Source organism: Oenanthe melanoleuca, chromosome 9, assembly GCF_029582105.1.
Source record: "Oenanthe melanoleuca isolate GR-GAL-2019-014 chromosome 9, OMel1.0, whole genome shotgun sequence".
In the NCBI taxonomy this organism is placed as follows: Eukaryota; Metazoa; Chordata; class Aves; order Passeriformes; family Muscicapidae; genus Oenanthe; species Oenanthe melanoleuca.
Window position 1 is genome coordinate 4,234,105 of NC_079343.1, and position 27,549 is coordinate 4,261,653.

Consider the following 27,549-nt stretch of genomic DNA (forward strand, 5'->3'; position numbering starts at 1 on the left):
TACTGAAAACAGTTTGTTTTATTTCCAGGATCAAATATTACAATAGGACATTTACATATATTTATAAAAAATGCAGCAGTTGTGTATATAGATCAGAGGTTTCCTTGAGTTTGGTCCCTCCCAGCACAGTGAGCTGAAAACTTCCAAATTAATCCTCTCCCTCCTCCCACGTGAAGTTGCCATTTTTGAAGAAAGTGACCATTGTGAAAAGCTGTCCCTTAGAAACTGGATGTTCCCAGTTCCAGGAAACAGCCTCATTTTTAAAAAGTCATCTGTCCTAGAGTCTGGTGTCTCTGAGTTTTACCCACATGTTCTTCATATAAATCTGGTCTATAAAATAGCACCTCATCCCCTGCTCCAGTTTCAGTTCTACCCCTTCAGTCTGGGCACCATTTCACAAGCAGCTACAAAGTGACTTTTCTCTGCACTGCAGACACTCCCAGCGATCAGACAGGAGCAAATCCCGAATTTCTGTCGTCACTCAGGAGGTGCCCATGAACACTGGATAACCCAAGCAGGGTGAGGCACTGCTGGGAGGTGCAGAGGTCTCTGCCTGAATCCCTGTGTGTGTAAATCCTTATGGCTCTGTTGGTTGGGAGTGCACAGACCCCGAGCATCCCATGGACAAGGGGAGGCAGGAATCAAAGTCATCACAGAAAGGGCATCCATGAACCTCACCAGCTCCAAACCCTCACAGGCCTGGGGCACTTCCAACAACATCAGCTTGTCTTTGAAACAGGAGCTGTTCCATTTACAAATCACTTGTGAAAATAAATAAATAGAAAGGGTGAGGGAGAGCAGAGGCTGGATTTGAGCCCATGGGAACAGCCAGACAAGGCACAGCCAGTCCTTAGGGACAGTGGCTTTGCACTTCACCCACCTAGAGCACATCTCTGCCACCCTTCCTCCTCCTGGAACACCAGACTAACTGTTTATCAACTTCATTAAACAGGGATTAAACCAGAACAAAGCAGTGACATTTAATACAAACTAAAAGGGAATAAAAATGAAGTGATGAGGCCCTGAAATGACACAGATCTTCCCATTCACATGGACATTCCTACACAGGTCCCTATGTTCATATTTCATTTTTATGTGGTTTACAAAAAAACCCCACCATGTTTCAAGCATCTCTGCAGTGTTTGCTACCTGACAAACAGCCCTGCCCTCAAAAGAAAACTGGTTTTAATTTAGCCCTTGTTCCTTAAGTCCCAGTGAAGCAGCTCAGTGCTCTGACAGGAACAGGAATTTGAGACCCTTCAGCAGAGAGGCTGAGTTACTAAAACCTGCACCAAACAGTTTCTGCCAAGGTACAAACCACAGCAGCAGGGCAGGCTGAGTGTACAAATCAGCTCTGAAGGACATGGACCTTGTGAAACACAAGCTGAACAAAGGAGAGGTGTCACTTCCCCTAACAGTGAGAAGGTCAGGGAGCTCTGGGAAGAGCTGATGGAAAATTCCTGTTTAGATGTACTTAGGAATAATGGTACACCTGGGTGCCTTTTACAGATAACTGCATTTTACAAGGCTACCTGCAAATCCTGGACATTGCTCTAACATCAGTGGTGTTATCTGAACTGATCTACCAGGAAAAGCAACACACTGCAGTCCATGCATGTCAGAAATCATAAAAATCACAGACCTTAGTTCAAAGCCTAAAGAAAATAACACAAGTGTGGCCAGAAATGTTTGGCCCAGCCTCTACCTGCCCTTTTTGGGTCAGTGGGGAATGCTGTGAGGTTGAGGCTGGTCAATCATGACTTAAGAGCATGTAGCATCAGAAAGATCCAGAATCCTTCTGTGGGCCTCTGAAGTGGGACATAAACGTGTCAGCTGCACCTGGCAGGGAAAGCCAGAGCTTGTTTCACCTTCTGTTCCAGGATCCTGGCTGTCACTGGGACTACTGGACATCCCATCCCAAAAGCTGTGTTAGATGAAGAGCACAGGCAAAAAGGGAACATCTCCACCAGCAGCAAGAGCTCCAGCTTCAAACACAACAGCCCTGAGCAGCTCTCCACTCAGAAAATCCTGCACTGCCCACATGCAAATCCTGAGCAAGTGACAGCCCCAGGAAGCCACAAACCACAGCTTTTGAAGGATTGGTTTCCTTTGTCTTTCACAGCTCAGCATCCTATTTCCCAATCAAATCTAACACATTTTTTCCAGCCAAAGCAATTTGAGCTTCAGATTTCACATCTAGAAGTGACTGTTTAAATGTCTTTAAACATTGCCTAACCCATCACCTCCCCTGCCATGAGCTGCCCCAGGCAGGACTGGATTTGTGTTCTCAACCACATTCCTCAGGCCAGCAAAACACATTCCTCCAAGGGGAGCAGAGCTGCAGAGGTTTGTGTCCTGGTTGGTGCAGATTCTCATCAGCTTTCAGCCCCTACAGCACAGCTGATGTGTGGTTTGTTTGGGTTGGGAAGCAGAGAGAGGAATGAACAAAGAGCCATATGGAGGGATACATATTCCTTAATTTTTTTTTTCTCCTTCTTGCTCTCAAAGCAAAGCAAAACAAAAATGATAGAAAAAAAACCACAGTGTGACACAGAAACAAAAAAACCCAACCCAGGATCACAGTTTCCTGGAACAGAAACAACTCCTAGAAACCATGAGAAAATGCCATTTTCAGTGTAAATATTCAACTTCCCTATCTTCTCTCCCCTGTTTGAGCAATTCCTGGTGTCACACAAAGCTCAGCCCAGCCCCACATACAGGAGCAGGCCCAGGAGGGAAGGTGCCAATAAACCACACCTGGGATTTGTTATTCCAACCAGACAGCTGGAGCTGCTCCAGGAAGTTTCAGGTCCACGTGGAAACACGAGTGAGGGATCTGGATATTCAAGAATTAAAGATCCTTCAGTCTGGAGGTGCCACTGCTGCTTCACAGGCCAAACAAAAGAGCCCCTTTCAACTCCCCATGCTGGGAGCAGCCTCCACACCTGGGGGACTTTACAAACCCAAGATGACATCTGGTGTCACAGCAACCACCGATCAGGAAACTGAGATGAGCCTCTGCTTTCCTGACACTCCATCCTGCAGCAGGAAGGGAAATCAATTTATACAATTGCATGATTACATGTCAAACCTCAATTAGGAGCAGGAGACAGCTGTGAGCTGAAGTTTTCATGGGGAATGTCAGAAATTTTCTCTGATTTCTTGCATTTAAAGGTTTAAAAGTAGAAATGCTAGTATGAAATCAAAGGCAAAATGTCTTGAAAAATTGGAATATGTAAATTTCTGACTACCAAATCATCTGAGAGTGGCAGAAAAAGTCAGCAGTTATGCCAGGTCCCATGTGCCTTTCTCCTCAGTGACTGAAGACCACATTAAACTGAATTTTTAGCTGTAAATACACAAATCTACCACACTGTGCTGAGGGCTGTGCCAGTTAACTCCTGTCCCACTGGAACAGCTGCTGAAACACCAACTGACCATGTCTAGAGAAGACACTGGAGGAAAACCAGGGCACTGACTTGTGGAGAAGCCTCCAGAGCTGAAAGGAAAGCACCAAGGACCAGCTTTCCATGCAGCCCTCCAAATTTAGAGGTGACAGTAGATGAACACAGGACAAAAATCATCCCAGGGAATTCAAGCCACCAGGCTGGAAGGTGTTTTATGAAGCATTAATTGATGTCAATGCTGTCAGTGCTGTAAAAACACTCACTCCTAGAGGAACCAACCTCTGTGCCAAGGAAAAATGCCAGCTGACTGTCAGGTCTCTGTGGCAGGTGTTTTCAGAGAATCCAAAACCTTCACAGTACCCTTGTCATTTGCAAAGTCCTGAGAGCAAGTAAGGAGACACTTTGAGGATGCTGGGAAGAGAACATGGATCACCCACCCACACCCATGAAGGAGCTGGTTCTGCTCCAGCACTGGACTGACCCTCTGGGCCAAGCAGTCAGTCCCACATGGAGCACAGCTGGATTTCTGGGGATTGGCTGGATTTTTTACTATGTCCACTGGCAATTTAAAGCAGGAGGTAAACATGCAGGCAATCTAGAAACCTTTGAATTAGAGAATTGGGGTAGAGAATTTTACCATGGCTCAACCCAACTCCTTTCCAAAACCAGTGTTGGGTAAGAGAAGGCTGGAAGGTTAATGGAGACCTTTTGTGTAGGGAATCCAAACAAAGGAAAGACTGTCCTGAAGGTTATGCTCTCTCCCTACAGAGAGATGCCTCTGTGCCTTACCACACACTCCTTTCAAAAATAAATTAAACAGAACAGATTTAAGAATAGCAGCAAGAAGGGTTTGTGTATTATGGCCACTCCAAGCTCCAGCATGCTGGATACACAGATCACTGTTTTACTTTATTCCAGGAAAGCAGAGGAAAGATGTTCTTCCCAATGCTCTCTGCAGCTGAGGAAGAAAATAAAACTGAGCACTCTCATTTGGTCACTAGAGTGGGAGAAGGAAGGGAGGGAGAGGAGGAGGAGGAGGAGGGGAAGGAAGGGCCAGCCAGCTGCCTGATCCAGCACTGCAATCCCATGACCCTTAACTGCATATTTAACCACTCTTGTCCCAGGCAAAGAGGAGAGGGAGGAAGGCTGGGAGAGCTCAGGCCACAGTGCTAATTCCTTTCCTGCACAAAGACAGTCTCTTGAGGACACAGGCCTGCCTCCTGTAACGTGATCTCATAGTCCAGGTGGGAGAGTTTCCTCCGAGGGAAGTTGGTGAGCAGCTCAAAGCGCTCGTTGGGGTATCCTTTGGACTGCACGTGCTTCACAAGAGCCTGGGGGAAAGGAAAACCAGTGTCAGGGAATTCAGAATGCAAAAAATCAAGGAGACAAATAAAGGCAAACCAGTGTCACAGAATTCAGAATGTAAAAATATCCTGGGGACAAATAAAGGCAAACCAGTGTCACAGAATTCAGAATGTAAAAAATCCTGTTTTCCTTTAAAAAGGAAGTTTGTAATCACAAAGAAAATTTGAAAATTTAGAAATTTTGCATGGACTACAGAGCCTCTTTAACACTTAATTGGGCCCACACATGGTATGATTAATCACAAAAACTAATTACCAGTGATCCCTTACCTAAATGATTCTTTACACACAAGGTAAACTATACATAAAACTATAGATAATACTGCATTAATGCAAGAGAACTGAATTCCACACCACACATTCAAGCCACAGTGAAATAGAATCTGGGGAAAAGAAACTTAAAATATCCCAAAATAGAAACCCCCTCATTTGTTTATCAGATATTGCCCTTACCCTAAAGATAAAAGCCACCAAAGAAGCATTTTGGTGAGTTAGCATTGACCAAAATAAATGCAGAAATTTTATTCATTTTCTTTTTCTTGCCTTTAAGAAGCAGATTTTGGATTTGTAAAAGATCTTTTCAATTCACTGGCTTCTCTGCCTACAGAACAACTGTGTCAGGATACAGAGCATTGGGATGAGGGGCTCACATCCCAAGGAACAGGCATGTCAGGAAGAGTCCATGTCTGTGCTGTGGTGAGAGATTTCCAAAGCTCACCAGCAAACACCAGGAAATAAAGCTGGGAACCTAAAGCACAAACAGAGAGGGGCAGAGAAAATCCACACCCCTTTGGCATGAGGAGACTGCTGCCCCAGCCTCCTTCTTTACCTGGACTGGTCTCCACAGGCTTTGCAAACTCCCTTTGTGTCTGATAAGGAATACAAAGAATGGGAAAATTTCCTTTCAAGGCAACAAAATGATCAAAATTCTTTACAAACCACTGAATTTAAATATTCAGCCAGGTTTCCTGCCCACATCCCTCCCTGTCCTTTCACAGGCCAGTCTTTCCTGCACACCTAAAACCTTGGCAAACCAGAGGTATTCAGGATGAGGAGGAAGGGCTGAGCTGCTGAACTGAGTAAAGTCAACTCAATTTGCACACAATGAGCAACTCCTTCTATAAAAAGGCAATGAGGCACTGTTGCCTTTTTTTTTTTTCCTTGAGGGGAAGAAAGGGCATCATGGTAATATTGGAAGCATAAGCACCTCTTGGAAATAATGTGTGTAAAGAAGCCAGTGCTTCATCAATAACAGCACAATGATTAAAAATAAAACATTTTTAAAACCAGTGCTGGGGAGTATCATCAGTTAAACTCCTGAAGTGCAATTATCTCCTTATGCAATTTCTTTTGCTAGTTCTGGCCAGCTTTAAAATGGAAACAATTAAAGGCTGAAAAAAAATCAGTATGGAAATGATGCTCACAAAGAAACACCTGAGACTCAATCTGGATCTGACTGAAAGGCTCCAGAAGATCACATGAGATGAGCACAAATGCTGCTTGTTCAGCTCTTCAACCAAAAGATGTCTTTAGCCACAAACCTTGACTCAGCTAAATTCCTCTGCTGACTGTAGAGCAGAAGGAAAATCATATGCTGAGATAAATTTCCTTTAACTTCCACAGTCCATAAAAGGAACCAAACCAAAAGTCAAGATTATTTAATATAATATATATATTTCAATATTACACTTTTGTACTGCCTAAATGAATTGCTTAAGTATTCAAAAGTGCTGCATGTTAAATAATACATGCAAATTTATTTAACAAGCTGCATTCAATTCAAACTGCAGCCAAGCTTTTTTTTCCAAGCTTTTATTTTCAAGCAGGAGAGTTGAGGATGAGAACATGAGCTGAGGATACATTCCTAGAGCTGCTGGCTAGGCAATAGCCCCATTTTCTGTAAGAGATAGGACACTTTTCTCCCAAAATCCTTCTGATGAGGTGTGCTTTTGCTTTCCCTATGACTCCAGCTGTTAGAGTGATTACATTTAAGTGAGCTTAGCTGGCCACTGTGTTCTGAAAACTCATGGCAGACAGGAGCACAGTAACCTCTTTACACTCTGCTCCCAGGTAAGCACCTGCAAAATTTTGATGGGTACTCCATTCACATGGACCTCTCCAAGGTAAGGAGCCCAAAGCACAGCTGAAATGCAGACCTGAGGCACAGTAATTAAATAATACTGTAATAAATTTATCCTGGGAGAATTTCCTCCAAAGTCTGCTCCAACATCCATGTTCAGGGAGGGTGGAAGGGTGATGGGAGAGATGGAGAATGAGAATGAAGAGCTTTGCCTTTGATTTTTACCATGAGAACCAACTACTTTTAGAAACAAGGCCCCAGAAATGAGAAAGCTGAGAGCATTTTATGGTAATTAACAATTAATGCAAAAGCCATTTAGAGTCATTTTATAATGGAAATGAGTAGTGTGGGGGTTGAGGATGACACTGGAGTGCACACAAAACCCAAGCTGAAGTGGAGACACACAGAGCCAGTAGTTCTCAGAAAGGAATGGCACAGGACACAGTGCAAGCACTCCCTGGATACACCTCTCCCACGAGATCCAATTTCAGCAGTGTCACCCCAGGCACAAAAATTCTCCAGTTTCATCTTTACTCAAACAAGGATTCCCATAACTCCACTCACCAGAAGTTTAGCTTGTTCAGGCAGTGAAACTTGTTCCCTCTTTCCATCTGGATACCTCAGCATCAGCTGTGCCTTTGGTCCTACACAAAGGAAGTCACCACAAGTTAACACCAGGGCAGCTGAGTTGAGCTCCAGTGTCGATTTGAGGTGGGACAGCCCTCAGCAGGGTGAGGAACTGAAGACAAACACAAGGTTCCAGCCTGTGGAGATAAATCTCTACCATGAGGCTCAGGACTCTTGCAAAGCAGCAGTGACTGAGCTCAGCAAGAGTGCCCAGATCACTCTGCACATGTTATACCAGAGTGGATTTTACTCCTGGGCAAGACACAGGAGACCCACAAGGGACCCAGAGGGCTCTGAGTGCTGGGGCATTGCTGTTCCCAAGTGGTGCTGCTGCTGAATCACTCATGCCTGCTGGCAAGGAGGTAGGGATTTTTAAAAGAAGGGATGAATCCAGGCTTGGCAGCCTATGAACAGCTGCAGGCACAAAGAGCCACAACAAAAGCCATGAGGAAGGGGCACTCACCATTGACGTCCAGGCCCCGGAACGCGCTCTCGGGCTTGTCCGGCGACTCCTCCAGTGCCCCTGCATCCAGGCAGGGCAGCACTCTGTGGTTTGAGGCTGTCCCAGGCTCAGTCCTTGCAGAGGGCTCAGGCTGAGGCCTCCTGCTCTCCTCCTTTTTGTACCCCAAGTCCTTGTGTGGAGACTTCCTCAGCTTGGCTGGGATCTCCGACTCCTCCTCCTCCTCAGAGCCACAAACAGAAATGAACTCTTCGCTTCCGGAAAAAAGCTCCGACTCCGACTCCTCGTCCGACCGGCTCTCCTGCTTGGCCTGGGAGGAATCAAAATGTGTCTCCTGCAGCGAGGCTCTGATGGCAGCTTCCAGCTGGCTGTCCTCACTGGCATCGATGAGACTCTCCTGTGGGATGCAGACAACACACCCATCACAACTGCCTTCAAAGATCTACTGAAAAGCAAAAGGACATCAGTCTTCCAGAAGGGAAGCCACTAAGCCTGTCAGGAAGGCACAGCAGGGAAAGCCAGGCATGCTGTAATTACTTAATGGCTTCCCCCGGGAGTTCTGCATGGGGTAATCAATATTCTTTTCACACTCTGACTGCTAAACCCAAACCAAGTGCTGAAAGCACAAACAGTGACCCTGGGAGCAGGCATTCCCTGGCACACTGTATTTCTGCATGTCCCTGCACTAACTCCTGGGGTCTGTCTGGGAAATCAGGAGAGCTGGATAAGCACAGGTGTCTTGGGTTGCAATGCAGGATGTGACCAAAAGTGTGTATTCTATCACCATCTGTTGAAAGCAGATAAAGCAGGGACCCTTATCTCTATGGAGATATATTCCATTAATGGACCATCTGTTAAAACCAGGTGGGGCAGTGATCTTTATCTTTTCCAGAACCCATCCTCCCTCCAGGGAGATATCATCTGTTAATGGACCATTGAGTCCCAGTGCATGACTGATAAAATTACATCATCCCACTGAGAGATGCTCCAGCCAGGGGGAGGTGCCAAACATTTCCTACCTAGATAAAAACTGAGATTTGGAACACCAAAGCAGCCTTTTCCACTGATTCCAGAGGAAAACTGGACCTTTCCACATCATCCCTGGACCTTCAGAGGAAAACTGCACCTTCTACAGGAGCACTGCTCCAGCTGAACCACATCTGCCACTGCAGGAGGATGCAGCCACCATTGAATGGGACTGTGCCAACACCCTGACTGACTGACAGGTGTCAGCTTGGATTCTGACTCTGGCAGGGTTGGGATTGTTCTTTGAAATACTGTATTTCCATTTTAATTTTCCTAGTAAAGAACTGTTATTCCTATTCCCATATCTTTGCCTGAGAGCCCCTTAATTTCAAAATTTTAATAATTTGGAGGGAGGGGGTTTACATTCTCCATTTCAAAGAGAGGCTGCTGCCTTTCTCAGCAGACAGCTGTCCTTCAAACCAGGACAGCAGGTCAGTGCTCCTGGAGGAGCCCCACACTTACTGAGCGGGAGCACTTCTGGGGAGGGCTGCTGGAGTGCCCGTCCAGCTGGCCGTGCTCGCTCAGGAACCCGGTCACTTGGTCCAGGAAAGAAGTCACATCTAACTGGTGCCACTCCACCAGCTTCTGGCCTAGGGAACAAAAAGTGGAATCAAACAACATTTCAGCAAAATGCTGCAGTTTAAGGGTCAAACACACCAACTCACTGCTGCAAGAGTCCCTGTTTGAGGAACTGCAGCTTCCCACAGGCTACCACCTGATAATTATGGAGCTTCCTCCTTCCACTCCCTTGAAAAGGGACAGACATGGAATCAGACACAGTTTATTTCCATTCTTTTCTATCTATGGGAATGTGAGCACAGAATAGTGAACTTGGCCTTGAAATGAATGAACACCAAACCACTGAGTTTATAAAGAAAGAATTCCTCCATTCTTGCCAAATTGATTCTAACCCTTGGCAAACAGCATTTGTTCCTAGAAGTAAAGTGCTAAGAAGAGTATTCTAATTTCAGCTGCAACATTAAAAAATATATGTATTTTGGGTGGTTTAAGTCAGCTATAAAAGTCTCAGCACTGATCACAGACACTGTCACTTCAGTTATTAAAGCAGCAGACCAGACCAGCATTATATAACCAGACAGCTGCATTATGGGATGACAGAAGAAGCTGCTGGATACAAAAGAAAAAGCAACGACTTTGAAAGAGCTGGAGGGAGAAGTTTTATTGTTCGGGTAAAAACAAGCAAAACAAAACAAAAACTGCAATCTCAAAATTAAGATGCAATTTAAAGTCATTGCTGAGCCTCACAAAGCTCTGTGGGAGGAGCAGAAAGCAGATTCATGTAGCACTTACAAATGCTGTAGTTATTAATCACATGATTTCAAGAAGCTTTTGAAAGACTTAAATAAAAAGAATTCAGAGTTTTTCCACCAGATGGAACTATTTTCACTTTCTAAGCAAAATACTCACTAAGCTTCAAACACACAAAATTTCTGCAAGTTTTGGGTGTTTTATTCCTTTAGTTCTTCTGGGAACATGCTGAGCCAGTCCTTCAGATCTTGAAGAGATTCTTCAGCCAAATGTAAGACAAACTGCAGAGGGAGGTATTTCAGCTTACTAGGGGATAACTCCAGGTAAAACAGCTGCCACTTGTCTTACCTGTCCTGGGATCCAGGATGGAGACATAAGGGAAGTCTGCTAGTTTATAGAACTGTATGTACCGCTGTCCCTCCTCGCTGTCATGGTACACCTACAAAATCAGGCACATTAGTGGCTGCAGAGGGAACACAAACAAACTGCACCTACAAAATGCACAGAGTTTTTCTGTCTTCTACAGTGTAAACTGTAAATGGTACACACAGCTCTCTGTGTGTAGAGGTAACTCAGACAAGCTGTAATTAAACCTCTAGCTCTCCATGTATGATAAGCTATGTGGTAACATCTTGATTGCACAAAAGAAAAGCATATCCATGAATTACATCTCCATCTATAAACTACATATACTCCATGAAATACATCTTTTCTGCAGGTTTGCTACGAGAATTTCATCTTTTCCAAAGAAATCAATTTTTTGTCCCAACTGCCAGGGCACCAAGTCACCCACACATCCATCCCCAGACAATTTCTCACCTGCCAAAAAATGAAGTGGTCCCTGATGATGTTCTTCACAGCCTCATTGCTCCAGACATCACGGTTGAGGCACTGGCAGGCAAAATCTTGCACGTTCTGAATGTTTATCATGAGCCACTTGTTCTGCATCTGACCACACTCCTTGGCCTGGAAGCAGAAGGAAGAGCTTGGTTAGATCAGGCTGAAGGGCCAGGCAGCACCGAGGCCAGCAATGATCAGAGATGGCTTCTACCACTGCCAGACCTTCCACCACACCCCTTCACAGTGAGGAGGATGGACAGAGCTAGTGAAAAGGCACCCACAAAACAGAAGGCAGGGCTGAAGGATCAGCTTTAAATGAGCCTGGTTGGATTACAGAATCACATTGATGAACAGAGCTGCTGGATTTCAACAAGCCAAGCACAGGGTGGGAAAAGCAACTCAGACCAGGGAACACATGGTGATGCTGAATGAAGTATTTATTCAGGGAAAAGTGCAGTCAGTCCCACTGGTGTGGCAACAAAGACCTGCTCAGTCTAAAGACAAACCCGTGGTAACCATCTAGTGAGGTAGGTTGCATAATTGACAGAGGACTTGCATTGATTGCACAGGACCCCTTCTCTGTGTGTTTTCTTTTTCTCTCCAAGTTTTGAGTTACTCTGTGACTGTCCAGCTGCCCAATTAGGCATCCTTTTCTGCTGCTGCTTATCCAGACTGCAAGTGGGGAGGGAGACAGGAAGGTGCAGGAAGAAATCTTACTGGTTTGAGTCACAAAGCTGGCACTGTCTGATTGCTTGGTTGCAAGTTAATGGTAGGAGTTTGATCAAGAATGTAATTCTGATCGCTGAACTGTCATACCTGTTGAAAAAAAGAGGGCTAGATCAACAGCAGGAATGCTCTTAGCACCTGGAAAGACTGGAACTGGCATAGGAACTCTCTTTGCTTTTAAAAAAAAAAATATTTAGAAGTTATGCTCACCATCCTGCTGGTAATCTACTGTTAAGGAAGTCAAAGGACAAAAAAATTCAGGGGAATCAGGATTATGCAATTATGCAAGATTTTGCTGTTTGGGCACTACTTTGTTCCCCAAACCAAAGTTTTTACTTTTAGAATGAATTTTAGCCAGTGCAGTTTGGAACAGTCTGCCTGTCCACTGTGTGACAGACAGACATGTGAACCCCACACACTCAGCTTCACCAAGGCAAGAATCTCAGCCTACAAAGTCAGCCTGTGTGGCCAAGTGCCCTGCAGAGGCAGCTTTTCTATTACTCAAAGGAAAAAAAAATGAAGGTAGAAGCATGGAATAGTCCTATTCCCACAATGGGCCTCACACTAACTACTTACCACTAACTTACAGTGCCAGAATCCAGGTCACCAGGTGGGAAAAGTGGGGAAGGTGACACCTCAGTAACTGGCAAGGGTCTTAAATATAACTGTCATGCTTTTATTTAAAGGACTTGTTTTGAGCTAACTATGCATTTTGAGATTAATTCTAAGAAACCAGCTTGAGATGAGGCCTAGAGGTACTGCCCAAGTTTAAAGGGAACAAAAGTCCTTATGTTATTTAAGTCAATTGAACTTGCCTTAGTCCTGTGTTCTCATGTAGTTTGTTAAAAGAACAACCCCAAAAATGTGTAATTAGAAAGCTGGAAAGTGCATCTCACTCTGTGTATCTTTTAATATTAATGAAAACTTCTGCTTCTACATCTTCTCTGTCCAGCTGAGAGCCTTGGAAGGATGCAAGCAGGAAATTCCACAGAGAAAATTTGCAAAACTGAGTTTTCAGCTGCAGAACAGGCCGAGCTTTTAAACTACTTTTAACTTCCTTGTAAAAGCAAGCTTTGGATTTAACATTTAAAAGGACATGCTGCTACCTCACACAGCTCTTACATAGCTCCAGGGGTTCTTCTGATGGGGTGAAAGGACAAGAGTGTGAGGAGAAGAAACACTGTGGATTTGGAGATTAGATTATATTAGGGTCATTTTGGTAAGTGACAAGACAGCTAGGGAAGGCTCAAGAGCTGGCTTGTGTATCCCAAAATCTGAGATCTGATGGATTTAGATCTTCTGTTTCCAACACCAAGTTTTCCCTCTCCTTTAAGGTGTAAAGGCCAGTGCCAGCACTTACAGAGCTCACAGGCAGGGCAGGACAGGACAGACACTTTGAGAGCAGAGCCAGTGCAGCCCAGATGCAAAAACCAACCCAAACTGTCCAAAGTGTCCCTTTACCCTTTCTGCCCAGTCACATATTTCATCATTACAACTTAAGGCAGCAAACCAGTAATCTGGTGAGACAGTCTGTGGGACAAATCTTGGTTTATGCTCAGTGCTGGATCTCCCTGTGTAACTCTGGCTCTTGCACTACTAAAAATAAGTTTTCCTCTCATTTGACTTCTCTGAACACGTATGGTTTAAAAATGTTGGGGTGGTTCCTGCTGGCTCATTTTTGTTGAAATGCAATCCTTTCAAGGCAGCAGAGAGGAGGAGGAAGTGGAGCCAGCACCTTGTGACTCTCTGGACATGTGTGTGAGTCAGTGTGGAAGATAACAGCTGACAGAGAGTCAGAGCAGGACATTATCAAACAAGAAATCTCCTGTTTGAGCCACACTTCTCCTTCCTACCTGGGGCAGGGCAGAGATCCTTTCAGCACCCAGCCACTCCTGAGCCACAGCTGTACCTGCAGCTGTGCTGACCCAAGCCAGGCTAGAAGCACCTTATGCACAGATAATTGCTCCACTTGAACACAGTGACCAGACCAGCTTCCAAATTATTCCTGCTTTTTAAGCAGAAGCAAAAAACCCCTTAGTCTCAGCTGTAAAGCAAGAAGCAGCTAAAAAAGGTTACTGTAAAATGGGGAAAAAAATCATGTAGACAGACTTGAAACTGCAATGTTTCACTTCACTGAAACCCTACTGAGTACTAAGCACAAAACTGCACACACCAAAACCATCTCTGCCCACAAGAAGTGCAAACTAAATCACTTTGGTGGTCTCCCCCCCAAATTCAATCATCTCTCACATCACAGGCATGTAGAGAGAACACCTGCTATTCTTGAAAGCAGTCTGAGATGAGAACAAAACCACACTGTTCTCTATCAGACGTGTTTGGTGTGCAATTTATTTATTCTACTTGAGTGATTTGTTCCTAACAGATTCCACATTAATGGGAGGACTCTAGTTTAGTCAGTTACACACTGAACTTTACACATAGAGTGATCATAAGCTATTCTGCATGTAAAGCACAATGTTTTTTCATATGTAGCAGGTAAAAAAAAAAAAAACCCAAACAATGTCATTCAACATTTGAAAATTTTTCTGCCATGAAGTTAACCACACCTATTCCTGAAGTTAGCATTACTGAGTTAAAATGAAACAGCAATTTTCTGGGCCTTACTGGTAACAAAACTTCTTTGTAACTGAAGAAAAGTGAGGTTTCTTGGGGAAAACTAAAGATAATTACATGTACTTACTATCAAAAACCAACCTTAAAATACCCAAAGAGCAGCAGATAAGATACATAAGACCAGATGTCACCACTCCTGCCAAGGAAGCCCTAAATTCTAAATGATTCTCTGATAAATGAACATAGCTCAAGCCTGGCAGAGTGTTCCTGAGGCTGGAACTTGCCACACACCAGCCTTGGAAAGAAAACCCCACTTAGATTGAAACTTGACTGCAAGAGCATCACAATGACAGTATTTAGTCTTTGATACTCTGGAATGTGATGAGCATCTCTGATTTTTCATATGGTTTATATCATATGGCATTTATCTCAGCACACAGAGAAGGGAGAAGCCAACAGCAGCTTGCTAGAGATGAATTTTGAGAGACTGATCACTGAGGCCCAACACTGTCCCAGGCTGAAGCAGTAGAGGGGTTTGCAGTCAGAAAAGGTAAAATGCAAAGGGAAATGGTCAACACAGTGAGAAGTTGTGAAGAGTTGTATTGCAATGAAGTGAGTAGCATCAGTGTGAAATGAAGGGTATCCCACAGGATAAGGAAGTGTGCAGGAACACAGCAAGGTGGGTGCCAACACCAGGAAGTGTACAGGTGTTTGGAGCACAGGTACTGCAAGAACAGGGCAATGTGAGTACATACAAACCCCTTCCCCAACCCCAGCCCACCCTCTTTTAAAATTACCTTTCAAGACTGAATAAGAATGCAGAGACTTCAGGACAAACAAATCCATCCATAAGTTATTTCACTCTCTGACACTACTTTTGGCTGTGACAAATCCCACAATCAACATTGCTAAAGCAAGACCCAAGGAGAGAAAAGCACCCATCTCAAACTCCACAGCAGAGCTGTGCACTCTGGCACTCACTGACTGCTCCTGCAGCAGCACTGCTTGTTGACATTGGAGTTCCCCTTACTGGTGCTTTAACCACACATTTGCTGGTTCCACCAACAGCTCTGGACCCCAGGCCCAGCAAGTATTCAGCTGGAAGATCTCACACACATCTTTTAAAATAAACCCTGCAGCACAGATCACAGGGCAGGGACACCTGAGCACCAACTGCTCCAGGCTGCTCCTCTGCTCCCACTGCACCAAACTCCTTCCCAAGGTGGACACTGCTGCTCTCTATTAGCATCATTTCACAGCTGGAATTCTGTTAAGAAGGTTGTGGAGGGCACCCTCAGAACACAGGAATTAGTGACAAGGCAACTGATCCCTGGTGATTTGGGAAGCATAAAAAGAGAGATGAGGGTAATGAGATGAGAGTTGGAGACTTCATAAAGGCCCAGTGTTTCACCAAAAGTTCTCCAGCAGTGCTCTAGTACTTGTGCATAGCAGTCAAGGCACATGTGAAAACAAGGTAAATATTTTTGTTCAGTCAGTCAGTTGTGCAGTCGGTTCTCCAACATTTATATTGCACTATTTGATCGTTATTTTGCATTCTCATGCAGTAAAAATAATGATCATCACCATCATCTATCTCATCTATTCAAAGATCACCAGGAGAAAGTTCAGTAGTAACTAGAATTTCTGAAGAATATCTGGAAATTACGGGCTCAAAAATTAAAAATACCAATCTGCATGTTCTCTAATCATTAGTTAAGAGATTGATCCACATCATAACAATTTAGGAATAGATTCATACATGCCTACACGGTCAGGGAAGGTGACACCTGAGATTGCTTAAAGCTGACAGTGTCCTGTATCTCTGGGATACTTTCCCTAGCACCACCAGAAGTAAAGGACAACCACTGTGATTTTATACAAGTGCGACACCTCCACTGAGGATAAAGCTTGGTGGCAAAGTCACATTCAAATTCAAACTTTTACTCACACAGGTATCAGAAGCCGCTCAGCTGTGTTAATTCCACCTGAGCTTCTCAGCAGGGCTGTGTTGCAAGCCACACTCACTGAGGGAGGTGGGTCCTCCCTCACCTATCCAAACCAATCTAACTCCAGCTTTTCCTGTATCCTCTACAGAGACAGCTCAAGGGATGCAATTTTCCCATCCTGACCAGCCTCCCTTGCTCACTGAAGTCCTTCACCACGTGTGATTTGCCACACTGAAACACAAAACAACGTGGTCTGCATGGTCAGGAGCTGGACTCAATCCTTATGGGTCCATTCCAGGTGACACCATCACCACTGAAGTCCTTCAGTACATCAACAATCCCATACACAGCCCATCAAATATTCATCACTGCTCAATCTTCTGCAACCTTCTGATTGTGCATCCACGGATCCATCCTGACACCCTCCCCAGCAAGGATCCTCACCCAAACAGGAGCTCTCACCGTTTCAAAGCTGCCTTTGTGCATCAGGTCAATGGGAGGTCTGAAGAGATCTGCCAGTGTTGTCAGCTTCTTGTCCACTGCCCCTCCGTTCCGGAGCTCCTGCTCCTGCCGGACTGCACGGCCCCAAGAGGAAAGGGATTGCAGTTAGACTAAACACACTCACAAGGGACACTGAGTACTGGCTAAATGCTCAAACACACAACTTCTGGGGTGAAATCCTCTCCAGCTCCTAGGAGGTTTGGGGAGCTGGAAATCCCAGGATTTCTCTTATGGAGAGTCCCAGGGTTAGATCCCACTGAACAAGATTAGCTGGTGTGTAAGGGCAGAACCTCCCTGCCTCAGCTTTCCCATGTGCCTTCACATTTAAACAGCACCTTAACAAACCTGAGGGGTCACATACCACTATTTGAAAACAAGGGAGCCAAAAAAAGCCATGACTTGGCCCCAGTGACCCTTCTAAATGGGAAACTGAGTTAGATTGTAGCAATATAACTTTTAAAAGGAATATTTCTACTGCAGTGACTGTTAGTTGACTGTGAGGTAATTCCACAGAAAAGAAAGGAACAAACAGATTTAGGTTACGTGGAGAAATCTCTTTGGAGGTTTCTTTTAAAGAATATCAATTCCATCTCAAATAATACAGAACACATTTCCTACTCAGACAAGACCATGGGCAATAAAGGTAAATCACAGCAGATACATGATTTTATGGAACCAGGTCAGCTGAAATGAGCAATAACTATCCCATGGCCAAAAATTTTCCAGTGTGGAAGGAGCTGTCAATGGGCCAAAGCATAAAAACCATTCTTGAGCAGACACATAGGGAATAAGTTATCCCTGTGGAGCACCCCTAGGAGCCAGAGAATTTCATGGCCAGGGCTGCTTTTCCAGAGACAGCCAGTGTTGTCCACCTGTAAAGTTCTGCCAAAAAGCATGATAAATTTTCACCATAAACCCTCACAGTGTATCTCTCACATGTTGGGCATCTTTAAATGTTTTAAGAGTGGAATCACAGGGTGGTTTGGTTTGGAAGAGACCCTAAAGATCAGCCTGTTCCTTCTGTCATGGGCTGGAACACCTTCTGCTAGACCAGGCTAGAAGACAGTGAGAAAAATTTTAAGGATATTGGTTCTGTACACGGTGTATTTTCACTTACAAAGCTGCCAGTGACTTCAGTACTTGTGTTCACCATTACTGGAAAAGGGGAAAGAAAGTAACTATCAACACCTATTTCAGTCTGGCAGCCAATCCCTAACTGTGTGGGAACATGGTCCATGGACCCCAGTAACCAGTGACAGGATGAGGAAACAGCCTCAGGCTGTACCAGGGGAGGCTGAGATTGGATATCAGGGAAAATTTCTTCATGGGAAGGGTTGTCCAGCCCTGGCACAGCTGCCCAGGGCAGTAGGGGAGTCACCATCCCGAGGGGTTTAACAGATGTGTGGATGTGGCACTTGGGGAACTGGGGTGGCCCTGGCAGAGCTGGGGGAGCAGCTGGACTCAGTCTCAGAAGACTTTTCCAACTTTATTGATTCTGTGGTTACATCTCAGTACACTCCAGCATGACAGCCATAACTGAGATGTGAAACACCTGGTGGTGTGCTGTCACAGAATCACACTCTGTGACACTTCATGGATGAAACAACAGCCAGTGCTTTGGCATCTGGAGATTCTGTGCATGAACAGCCAAGGGCTGTTTAAATTAAAAAAAATTAAAGCCTTGAGAACCCCGTGTGGGGCCAAGGAAGAAGCCTCAGGGCTACTCCAATGTAATTCCACTGCCTAGCCAAGAAATACCCAGTGGATTAATTTAATTTCTACTTGGGTGTTAGGATTCTTCTCCCTTTTCAGTTCCCTCTACACCCAAAAAAGGGTTTTTTTGAGAGTTAGCAAGACCAAAGCAGACAGAATATACTGAGATAATCATAATTCTATGATTCTATACTTCTAACAATACACCTGGCTACAAAACTGGCAATTTAAAAATGTTTCAACAACTGAAAGCTGTCCTAGCCTATACCAGAAATGATTTCTTCATCTTATTTGCATTAAAAGTAATAAAATAAAATATCAGGCTTACTGATCTGTAGACACTTACTGGTCTCTGTCTGAAAATCCCGAAAACCGTCGAATATTGAGCGAGCAGGTCTGCGTCTTTTAGGAGCTTAAAAAAAAGTGAAGAATAATTTGAAAAGTATATTATCAAAATAAATATGTATTAGCACTTTTCATCACACATGTGGAAAACAGAATGGGAACCCAAATGTGGGGGTAAAGGTCATTGGGAAGGACTGGAGATGGATGGAAATAGGCAGAAGGCAGTTTGTAAATTAAATTTACTAACACATCCTCCCTCCAGCAAGCCACAGCCCTGAAATAAAACACGTATCAACAATATAGAGAGGCTGAAAGCCCCTTCTGATGGGCCCACCAAGACCCTTCAGCATGGAGTGGCAGGGCTGTCACAGCATCACCTTGCCACAATTCCAGCCAAGATTTTACTCAAGGCCTTCGAGGGGGTGAAAAACTTCAAAATATCAAACCCCGTGAAAAAATATTTTTTTATAAAGAAGCACATTTGTTTTTTCCACAATGAACTTCTACTCTTTCCTAAACTCTTATCCTGATCCTGCCCCAACTTCTTGGCTGGACTAACAGCCACACTCTTCCAGTAGATCCAGGTACAGCACAAGCACTGCACTTTGAAGGAAAACAAAACTGCCTGCCAAAGTTATTCCAGATACTTATCTCCTTTCCTATCAACTGCAACACAGAACTTTCAAAGCCCAACTGCTACAAGATATAATAAATAATACAGAAATTAAAGTAAGATAAATACAACCTATAGCCAATGGAAATGTGATTATACAGACTATCATGGAAAAAGAAAGCAAGCCTGAACAAGGGATGTGCTGGGAATAACACCTCTCAACTCCAGGGAATGAGATCTCCTTCACCCTGAGTGCTTAGGCACAAGGCAACCTCAGAACAACTTAAACTCAGCTGGAACAGCAACTGAAGGAGCTCTTCAGCAAAAGCAGCATGTCCCTGCCAGGCAGCACAGGTGAAGAGCCTCTCAGCAGTCCAGGAGGATCCTTTATGCAGAATGATGGGATCCACATATCCAGCAGGGCACAAATGCACAGGGTCACCTCTTGAATTGGAAAAAAAAACTGACCTTAAACAACCACCTCTTACAAACAGAAACTGCCACCTCCCCTGCTGTAAGGCTAGAGCTGAGACCAATTATCTCTTCAGGTTCAGCTACTTTGTCAGGCTGCTCTGTGCCAGAAACACAAGTGGCACTGGTGGATCAGACAGTGCCAGGAGGGAATCACTGATCCAGGTCAGTGGATAGTCAGTGATGAATCCTAATAGCCCACAGGAGTCAACAGATCTTTGTCAAAAACTCTGTGGGGCCACAGGAAAAAGTGCAGAGCTTCTCTGTCTTTAGAAAGGCAGCAGCTGAGCATCTTTCTCTGGATGCACATTTCCTGCTGCAGAACTGCCCTTCTCTGCTACTCAACACCCCACTTCCAAAAGCCAGGTTTGAAGTGCAAGGATTAGATACACACAGTGTGTTTGTTTTCCTGTCATTGCATCTAATGGCTGAGACCTTTGAAGCTCAGCTTCACTGCTGCTGACAAGGTGCCTTTTCAGCAGCAAGGGGAATGTCACGAGATTGTATCAATGAAGCTCACAGAAGTGCAAAAGCACTTCAAGGAAAGCAGATACTTTGTATGTCATTCCCTTTCTGCCCAAATGCAAATTAAGTGTGTACTTCAAATTTATGCATCTCACACCAGTATGAAGAAGTTAAGTTAGTCCATTTCAGTGATTCATATTCTGTCTAAGGAATAAATATTTTCTCATGGGACTGAGGACTGAAGCATATTAAAGAAGTCTAAATTTTCCAGCTCCCAAAACAGGGAAAAAAAATGCTACAAGGACTGAAACTAGAAAATATAACATTTCTGATCTGCCATCTCCTTAAGGCAGGCATTTGTCCTCTTCATTTTCACTTGTCAGCCAAGGCTCCATCTTCCATCCCACCTCAAACACTTCCACAGCATTCCTCACAGTTCTGGGCCCCCAGAATGCAGATGTATACTTAATTAAGTTAATTGGCTGACACCTCACAAAGTCTCGTGAAACAAGACTTTGCAAATTAGTACCCCTGGGAACAAAGCATCTCTCATGTGTGAGGGTTTCAATACCACTGGTGTTATTTCTTCACATTCAACAAGTTTTGATTTTTTTTTTTTGTCACTTAGCTCACCTCAAGGCAAAGAAAACAGAAACAAAATAAGAACACAAGCCTACCTCCAAACAAGGGCTCAGGCTCTACTAAGATTTCCTGCTTTTGAGGAATTGGAGCTCGTACTTCATCCCTATCAAAGGAGAAGAAACAAAAAAGAAAATATCAGAGAGACAATAATATTCCAAGTACTGTAGAAACCACATCTCATTATGCTCCAAGGCTCCTGCAATTTGAACCAGTTAAAGATGCTGCTGTACCACAGCACAGAATGAAGGTTTGGGATTTAGTAGGACCTCAAGGGAGCATCTGCTCCCACTCATGGCACTGCTGCTGGACCTGGTACCCTGTGCACTGAGAGCTGGCATAGAAGACTTTTGATAAAAGATTATCCAAATCCCTAAGTGATTTGATTCCAGACTTTGTCAATTTACTATTTAAACATCTGCTGTTCTTGAATAACTTTGTTAGAACTTGCAAGTTTCTAAAAGCAAAAGATGTTAAATAATCCACTTGCCATCCTACTTTTCTTGCTAATTACATAGAAAAAAGATATTATCTTCCTTATTATCAGCTTTTGTCTGTCAGAGGACTTTTTGCTTCCACCTGAAAGTCACACCTCTCTCTTTTCCAGAGGAAGGACAAGGTCAAGATGGCCATTTCCCCCCATTTGTGAAGCAGTTCTTGGCTTTCATATCTGGGCTCCCTCACATGCCAACAGATCAGCCAGTTACACTTGCAGACACTTAACAGGTAACCCAAAACTACAATGAGGAGAAGAAAGGAAATTACAAAGAAATCACAAGCATCTCTGTGAAAATGGTGTGGTCACCTGGCCCAGGGATCCATGTGGAGAAGGATTCATCCATTACTACATCCTCTATGAACTCCCTCTTCCCCCAGACCTCCAAGGTGTGAAGTGTGCACTTTGCAGCTCTTGATCATGCAGCTCTCAGAAAGTAACTCGGGGTGTCAGCAGGATGTACTAACCTTGCTCTTAACCTCCCCATCTTTGATTGCTCTCTGCAGCAAGCTACTCTCCATTTGAACATTCACTGTTCTCTCCTCCTAGGAGGAACACTGAACTGATCAGCACCTGGAGGGTGGTCAGTATAAAAAAGAAAGTATTCCAAGAAAAATCTGAAGTCACTGATGTGCTACAAGTTATCTAGAAATAAGAACATTAACCTATATATACCTATTTGAACTTTGTTAAAGGTTCAAGTAGGAAGGCATCTCACATCAGCTATAAAGGTTAGCACTAAAAGAATTTTTTGAATTTGTACATGTACTTGATAAGTATGAGGGGCAAGGATTTTCCTCTATAAATAGTTAGCTGTCTTTTCCTGAAGTGGAAGATTTTCATAAGGACAGAAGCCTGGCTTATATTTAATTGACCATATCTAGAGAATGTGACTTATACCACTCAAGATATTCCCTTTATCTCAAGCAGTCACATTAATAGGCAGCACTGAGACTCCCTTCATTTATAAGAGCCAAACCAAGACAACTCTCTAACTGCCAAATTAGTGTAAAGCAAGATTGCTGAAGCATTTAAAAATAAGACTCTCTTATTACTGGATCCCTACTTTAATGACTTGGACTTTGATTGTAAAAAAACAGTAGGTGAAAGCTACAGAAAACTTCTGAAGTGCAAGAGACTCACTTCTGGTCTACAAAGCAGAACACCACTGGAGCAATCAACTGAACAAGATCAAAGCAGTGTGGAATACTGTAGTGAAAAGTGACAATGTGCTGTGCTTTGCAGTGTGACATTTGTGGGACAGGCTGGCTGGCACAGCCATGTTCCCAGTGTTATAAATACATATTATGGTATGGGTTTTTCACAAATATTAGCATGGATACTATATGTGTGGAGTTGAAATGGTTCTTAAAATATAGTTTTCTTTAGGAGTGACATAGGCTGATAAAGTGTCTTTGTAGTAAGTGAACTGCCTGCTTGGTTGGATAACACCCAATAAAGACACCTACTGCTGATACACCAGCTACCAGAACTGTCTGTAGAAATTAAAGACCACAGCCCAAATTAAAACTGATAAAAAAATACATTAAAACCACAGCCAAAAAACATGTATGCTCTAAAAAGGCAAACTCAAGGAGTAGCCATGTAAAACAATTCTTAGAATATGGAAAATAGTTTATATAAAGTTTGAAAATGTATGATAGGCCTATGAATATGCAACGGGCTGATGAATTTAAGGGGTGTCTCCAAAACAGCAGGTGTGCTCTTGGCTGAATGCCAAGCACCCAGCCATTATAACCTTTTGCTTTATTATTTGTCCCTTATTGGCTTTTATTAAACTTTGAAAAGCCTGCCAGGAAGGCACAGCTCGTTTTTCCCAGCGGGTACGTACTCAGGGTGCGGGCGCACCGCAGACACGGCTGCAGAGCTGGTGCTGGGCTCCTCTGCTATCCCTCCTCCATCCAGGAACATGGTGACAGCCATCTCCAGGTTGTTGTTGCATGCTTCCAGCATGTGCTTCCCCACGCTTTCACTGGCACCTGCAATGGCAAAGGGAAATCACAGCGTTTTGACTGCAAGTGCCCAGAACAGCTTTCTCTCTCAAAGCATTAATAATTAGGAAGAGCAGTTCATCAGCTGCCATTTATCCCCAAAGCACAACTGTGAAAGGAGACAAACACACACAGCTCAGGGGAAGGGAATGCTTGCACTCAGGACTGCCAGGCTTCTTCCTGCTAGCAACTGAGAACCTAGTGGAAACCAGCTGAGGGATTTTAGCACGATCTGGATTTTTCTGATCTAGGGGTCAGACATTTTCCTGGTACATGGATCTGTTGGAATGAGTCCAGAGGAGACCACAAAGGTGCTGTGAGGGCTGAAGCCCCTCTGCTCTGGAGCCAGGCTGGGAGAGCTGGAGGTGTTCACCTAGAGAAGAGAGACCTTAGAGCCACTTCCAGTGCCTAAAGGGGCTCCAGGAGAGCTGCAGAGGGACTTGGGACAAGGGATGAAGGGACAGACAAGGGGGAATGGCTGCACCCTGCCAGAGGGCAGGGATAGATGGGATATTGAGAAGGAATTCTACCCTGTGAAGTCGAGGAGGCCCTGGCACAGGCTGCCCCATCCCTGGCAGTGTCCAAGGACAGACTTGGAGCAGCCTGGGACAATGGAAGGTGTCCCTGCCCACCACAGCAGGTAGAAAAAGTTGAGCTTTAAGGTCCCTTCCAAGCCAAACCATTCCACAATTCTGTGAATTTTCCACACACAAGCAAGGCATACACAAAGAAAAATGAAAATCTGACTTAACATTTTAACAGGAAGAATATTAAATCAGCTGCTAAAGTTTTTTTTTATCCACTTGTAACAGACATTTAGAAATGGAAGAAAAGACACTCTGATTTACTGATTCTGCTGAAAGGCAAAATCAAACTAGCAGAAGCTCAGTTTATATAAGGAAAAAAAAAAAAAAAAAAAAAAAAAACAGCCAAGAGGGAGAAAGTAATATTTGTCTACAGAATTCTTTGTATAATGACTAACATTTATTCAAATCACAGAATCATGGAACAGTTTGGGTTGGAAGGAAGCTTAAAGCCCATTCAGTTCTACACCCTGCTATGGACAGGGACAAACTGCACCACCCCAGGTTGCTTCAGGCTGTGTCCAGACTGGTTTGAACACCTAAAGTGCAACTAATCCCAGTTTTGATGTTGCTGCTCAGGATGAAGATACAGCTCCTAAGTCCTTCCTCAGAGGATGAGCCTCTACCTCCCAACTCCTGCTCAAAAACCATTCCATCAGCAGAAGCTCACTCAGGAGAAGAAGCTCTCCTGCAACCCAATTCTTTACAGCACCTCTCCATAGGTGGGGGACTGCCAAAGAGCTTATTTTCCTTTAGAAAGGCTGGTAGAGAGGAAGAGTGGTAAAATGCAGCTGAACCAGCCTGGGAGCAGCTTTGGGATCTGTAGTAATTCTTCCTAAGTTCACAGCAAGTCACCAAAATGACAAAACACAAAAACAGGCTTACAGACAACATCAGCCTGGGCAAAACATATTCAGATGTTTCTCAGATTTTCTGGGAGAGACTCAAGAACCTCTGGTTTGAACACAGAATACACTTTGAAACTGTGGAGATCAACCAGTTCTAAATAACCTGCACATCAAACCACACAGAAAGCCAAACTGAAGGAACTGGTTTCCCAAAGCCAACCTGCCACAACAAGCATGCTGGGATGACAGACAGCTGTATTTTAAGATGTTAACAGAGCTGAAGAAAGTACAAAATAACAACTAGTGACATCCCAAAAATAAAAAAGAGAAGTTCAGGCTCTTTACTCAAACTATTTTTTGGCATTTTCAATCTTAGCTGTAGCAATGAAACCACACCTGTGAGCCTGGAACACACACACCTCACTCTACACCTCACTGCAGAGCCATGAAAAGCCATTCATTTGCAAGAACTGGGAGAAAAATGATAATTCAACCCTCTGCTATTATTTAAAGAGACACTGATACAGCAAGTGGCTCCACTGATTCCTCATCATTCCTGAGAAAAGTGCCAGCATATCAAAGCTTTCAATCCTTGGGCTGGAAAACAAACAATTCTAAATATTTGTTAAATTTCAAAGCAAATTTCATAGATATCCCATCATCTGCTTGGGTAAGAATGATGCCTTGAGAGGCTCCCTAGAACAGAGGCTGGGAAGAGTTCAAGGAATAAAGCAGGGATTTATTAAAAAGCCTTCAAAGTATTCACCTTGGGCAGTACAAGAGCCTGGCTGTGGCTACACCCAAGATGGACCCCAAGTCACAAGTTTTCACACTTTTACAAGTTTTGGTCCATTTCCATATTGGGTTTCATTGTCCAGTTCCAGCTCCAGGTTCTGCAGTCCCACCCTCACAGATTCTCTCCTCAATTCACTGCTGTTTGCACTTTTTGGGCTGAAGCTGCAGCAGTGTCCTTGGTTCTGGGGGTGGAGAAGGATTGTTTTGTGTGACTGAGCTGTGAGGAGAACTTGTAACACTTTATATGAAGCTCAGAGTTATATCCTAATGCAGTACAGAATCTGGAAAATTTGAAAGCTCAAACTCAAAGCACCAAGACACGCAGGAGTTACATTCTCTTAGCAGTACTTTCCTGGATGAGAGCACCAAAGAAACACAATTCTGCCACCAGCATCAAAGAAAAGCATTAAGAACTATTTCTCTTCATCCTTCAGCCTTTTCCCCACAGACAGTGGTGATTGCATACACTCACAACTCCGAGTTGAAAAAGCTACAAACACAAAACACTGAGGTGTGAGCACCTGTCACACCACACAGCATCGGCCAGACAAGCTCCACACACTTCTAGATGCAACCTTAAATTCTGTTAAAAATAAAAACAAAACTTCAAACCTGCTTTCTCCTTTTTGAAAACATTCTCTTATGTTAAGAATAAAGCATGTGTCTAAATATAGAAGGTGTCAGGAGGAGGAAACCAGCTCTGCCTGTTGTGGTTCAAGTTTTAGCAAATATCTCACACACAGGCACATACTATTGAAAATATAATTGCTGTAGGTTCTTTTTGTTCAAAGGGTTTGCTGTATAAAGATACTCTAGGAATAGCTGAGAGATCAGTAATTTCCCTGCTTATATCCTGTTGAGGATTTGAGTGTGTCCAAGTACAGGGACACAAACGGAAACGGAGCCGGTCTGGAAAACCGAATTAGAGCAGTTTTACTTCTCTTCGGCTGTTTAGCTGGCACATCTTATTAAACACTCCTGCAGCATCTGACACGCAAAGGCAGCAGCCAGCGGTAACTACGGCGATGCAGATTAAACACAAAGTGGGTCAGGAGCTCCCAGTACACAACCTGAAGCAGCAGCTGTCACCTGACGCGAACTTCCACGGAAAAGCGACCTGCTCTCTCCGCCTGCCAACTCAAGCGGGCTCGCTGCTCCCTCCGTTTGCCAACTCAAGTTGCCGCGAGCCGCCCGCAATACAGGATATTTCTGGGTTTTGGGGCTCAGCTCGGGGTCCCTCCGGCCGGGAAGCAGTGGAAGCGAGGGGAAGAGGCAGGAGGGAGCAGGACCCGCACCCGCACCGGGACAAGCCAGAGGAGCCTCGGAGCGGCCGCTCGAAGGGAGGGGGCCGGGCAGCCCCGCCGCGCTGGGCGCGCCCGCAGCCAGGCCGTGACACCGACACCGCCCCGCGGGAGGCGCTCCGGGGGCAGGGGCAGCGCGCCCGGAACCGCTCCGCCTCGGCCCGCGCCTCCCGCCCCCGGCCCGCCCGCGGTGGGGGCCGGGCGGGACCCTCCCGGGGAAGCCCGGCGGCCTTAGCGCGCCCCGCGCCCCGAACGCACCGGTGATGGCGGTGAACTGCTGGACCAGCGCCCTCAGCGCCGCGGCGCCCGCCGAGCCCCCGGGCGCCGCCATCTTGCCGCCGCCGCCGCCGCACCACAACACACGCGCCGCCGGCCGGCGCGCGCTGCGCATGCGCGGGGCCCGCCCGCGCGCGCGCCCCTTCCCCCGCCCGCCGCCATGAGGGGCGG

The 27,549-nt window shown here is 44.8% G+C and overlaps 1 protein-coding gene across 1 annotated transcript; it reads right to left on the reverse strand.

Annotated features, from left to right (window-relative positions):
- UBXN7 (UBX domain protein 7) lies at positions 1 to 27,487 on the reverse strand. The gene is made up of 11 exons (XM_056498331.1): positions 27,361 to 27,487; positions 23,415 to 23,562; positions 21,105 to 21,172; positions 18,880 to 18,945; positions 16,782 to 16,894; positions 11,053 to 11,199; positions 10,582 to 10,672; positions 9,427 to 9,554; positions 7,942 to 8,335; positions 7,416 to 7,495; positions 1 to 4,738 (listed from the first exon to the last, which is right to left on the reverse strand). Exons 1-11 carry the CDS (start codon positions 27,431 to 27,433, stop codon positions 4,577 to 4,579), a joined length of 1,470 nt encoding a protein of 489 aa, XP_056354306.1. The 5' UTR covers positions 27,434 to 27,487; the 3' UTR covers positions 1 to 4,576.
- Between the last annotated feature and the right edge of the window lie 62 nt (positions 27,488 to 27,549).

Coding starts and splice junctions, on each gene's coding strand:
- UBXN7 (XM_056498331.1), bottom strand. CDS start 27,433: ATGGCGGCGCCCGGGGGCTCGGCGGGCGCCGCGGCGCTGAGGGCGCTG. Junction 23,563..27,360: donor GCAGTTCACCGCCATCACCG/GTGCGTTCGGGG, acceptor TTGCCATTGCAG/GTGCCAGTGAAAGCGTGGGG. Junction 16,895..18,879: donor GGATTTTCAGACAGAGACCA/GTAAGTGTCTAC, acceptor GGGGCCGTGCAG/TCCGGCAGGAGCAGGAGCTC.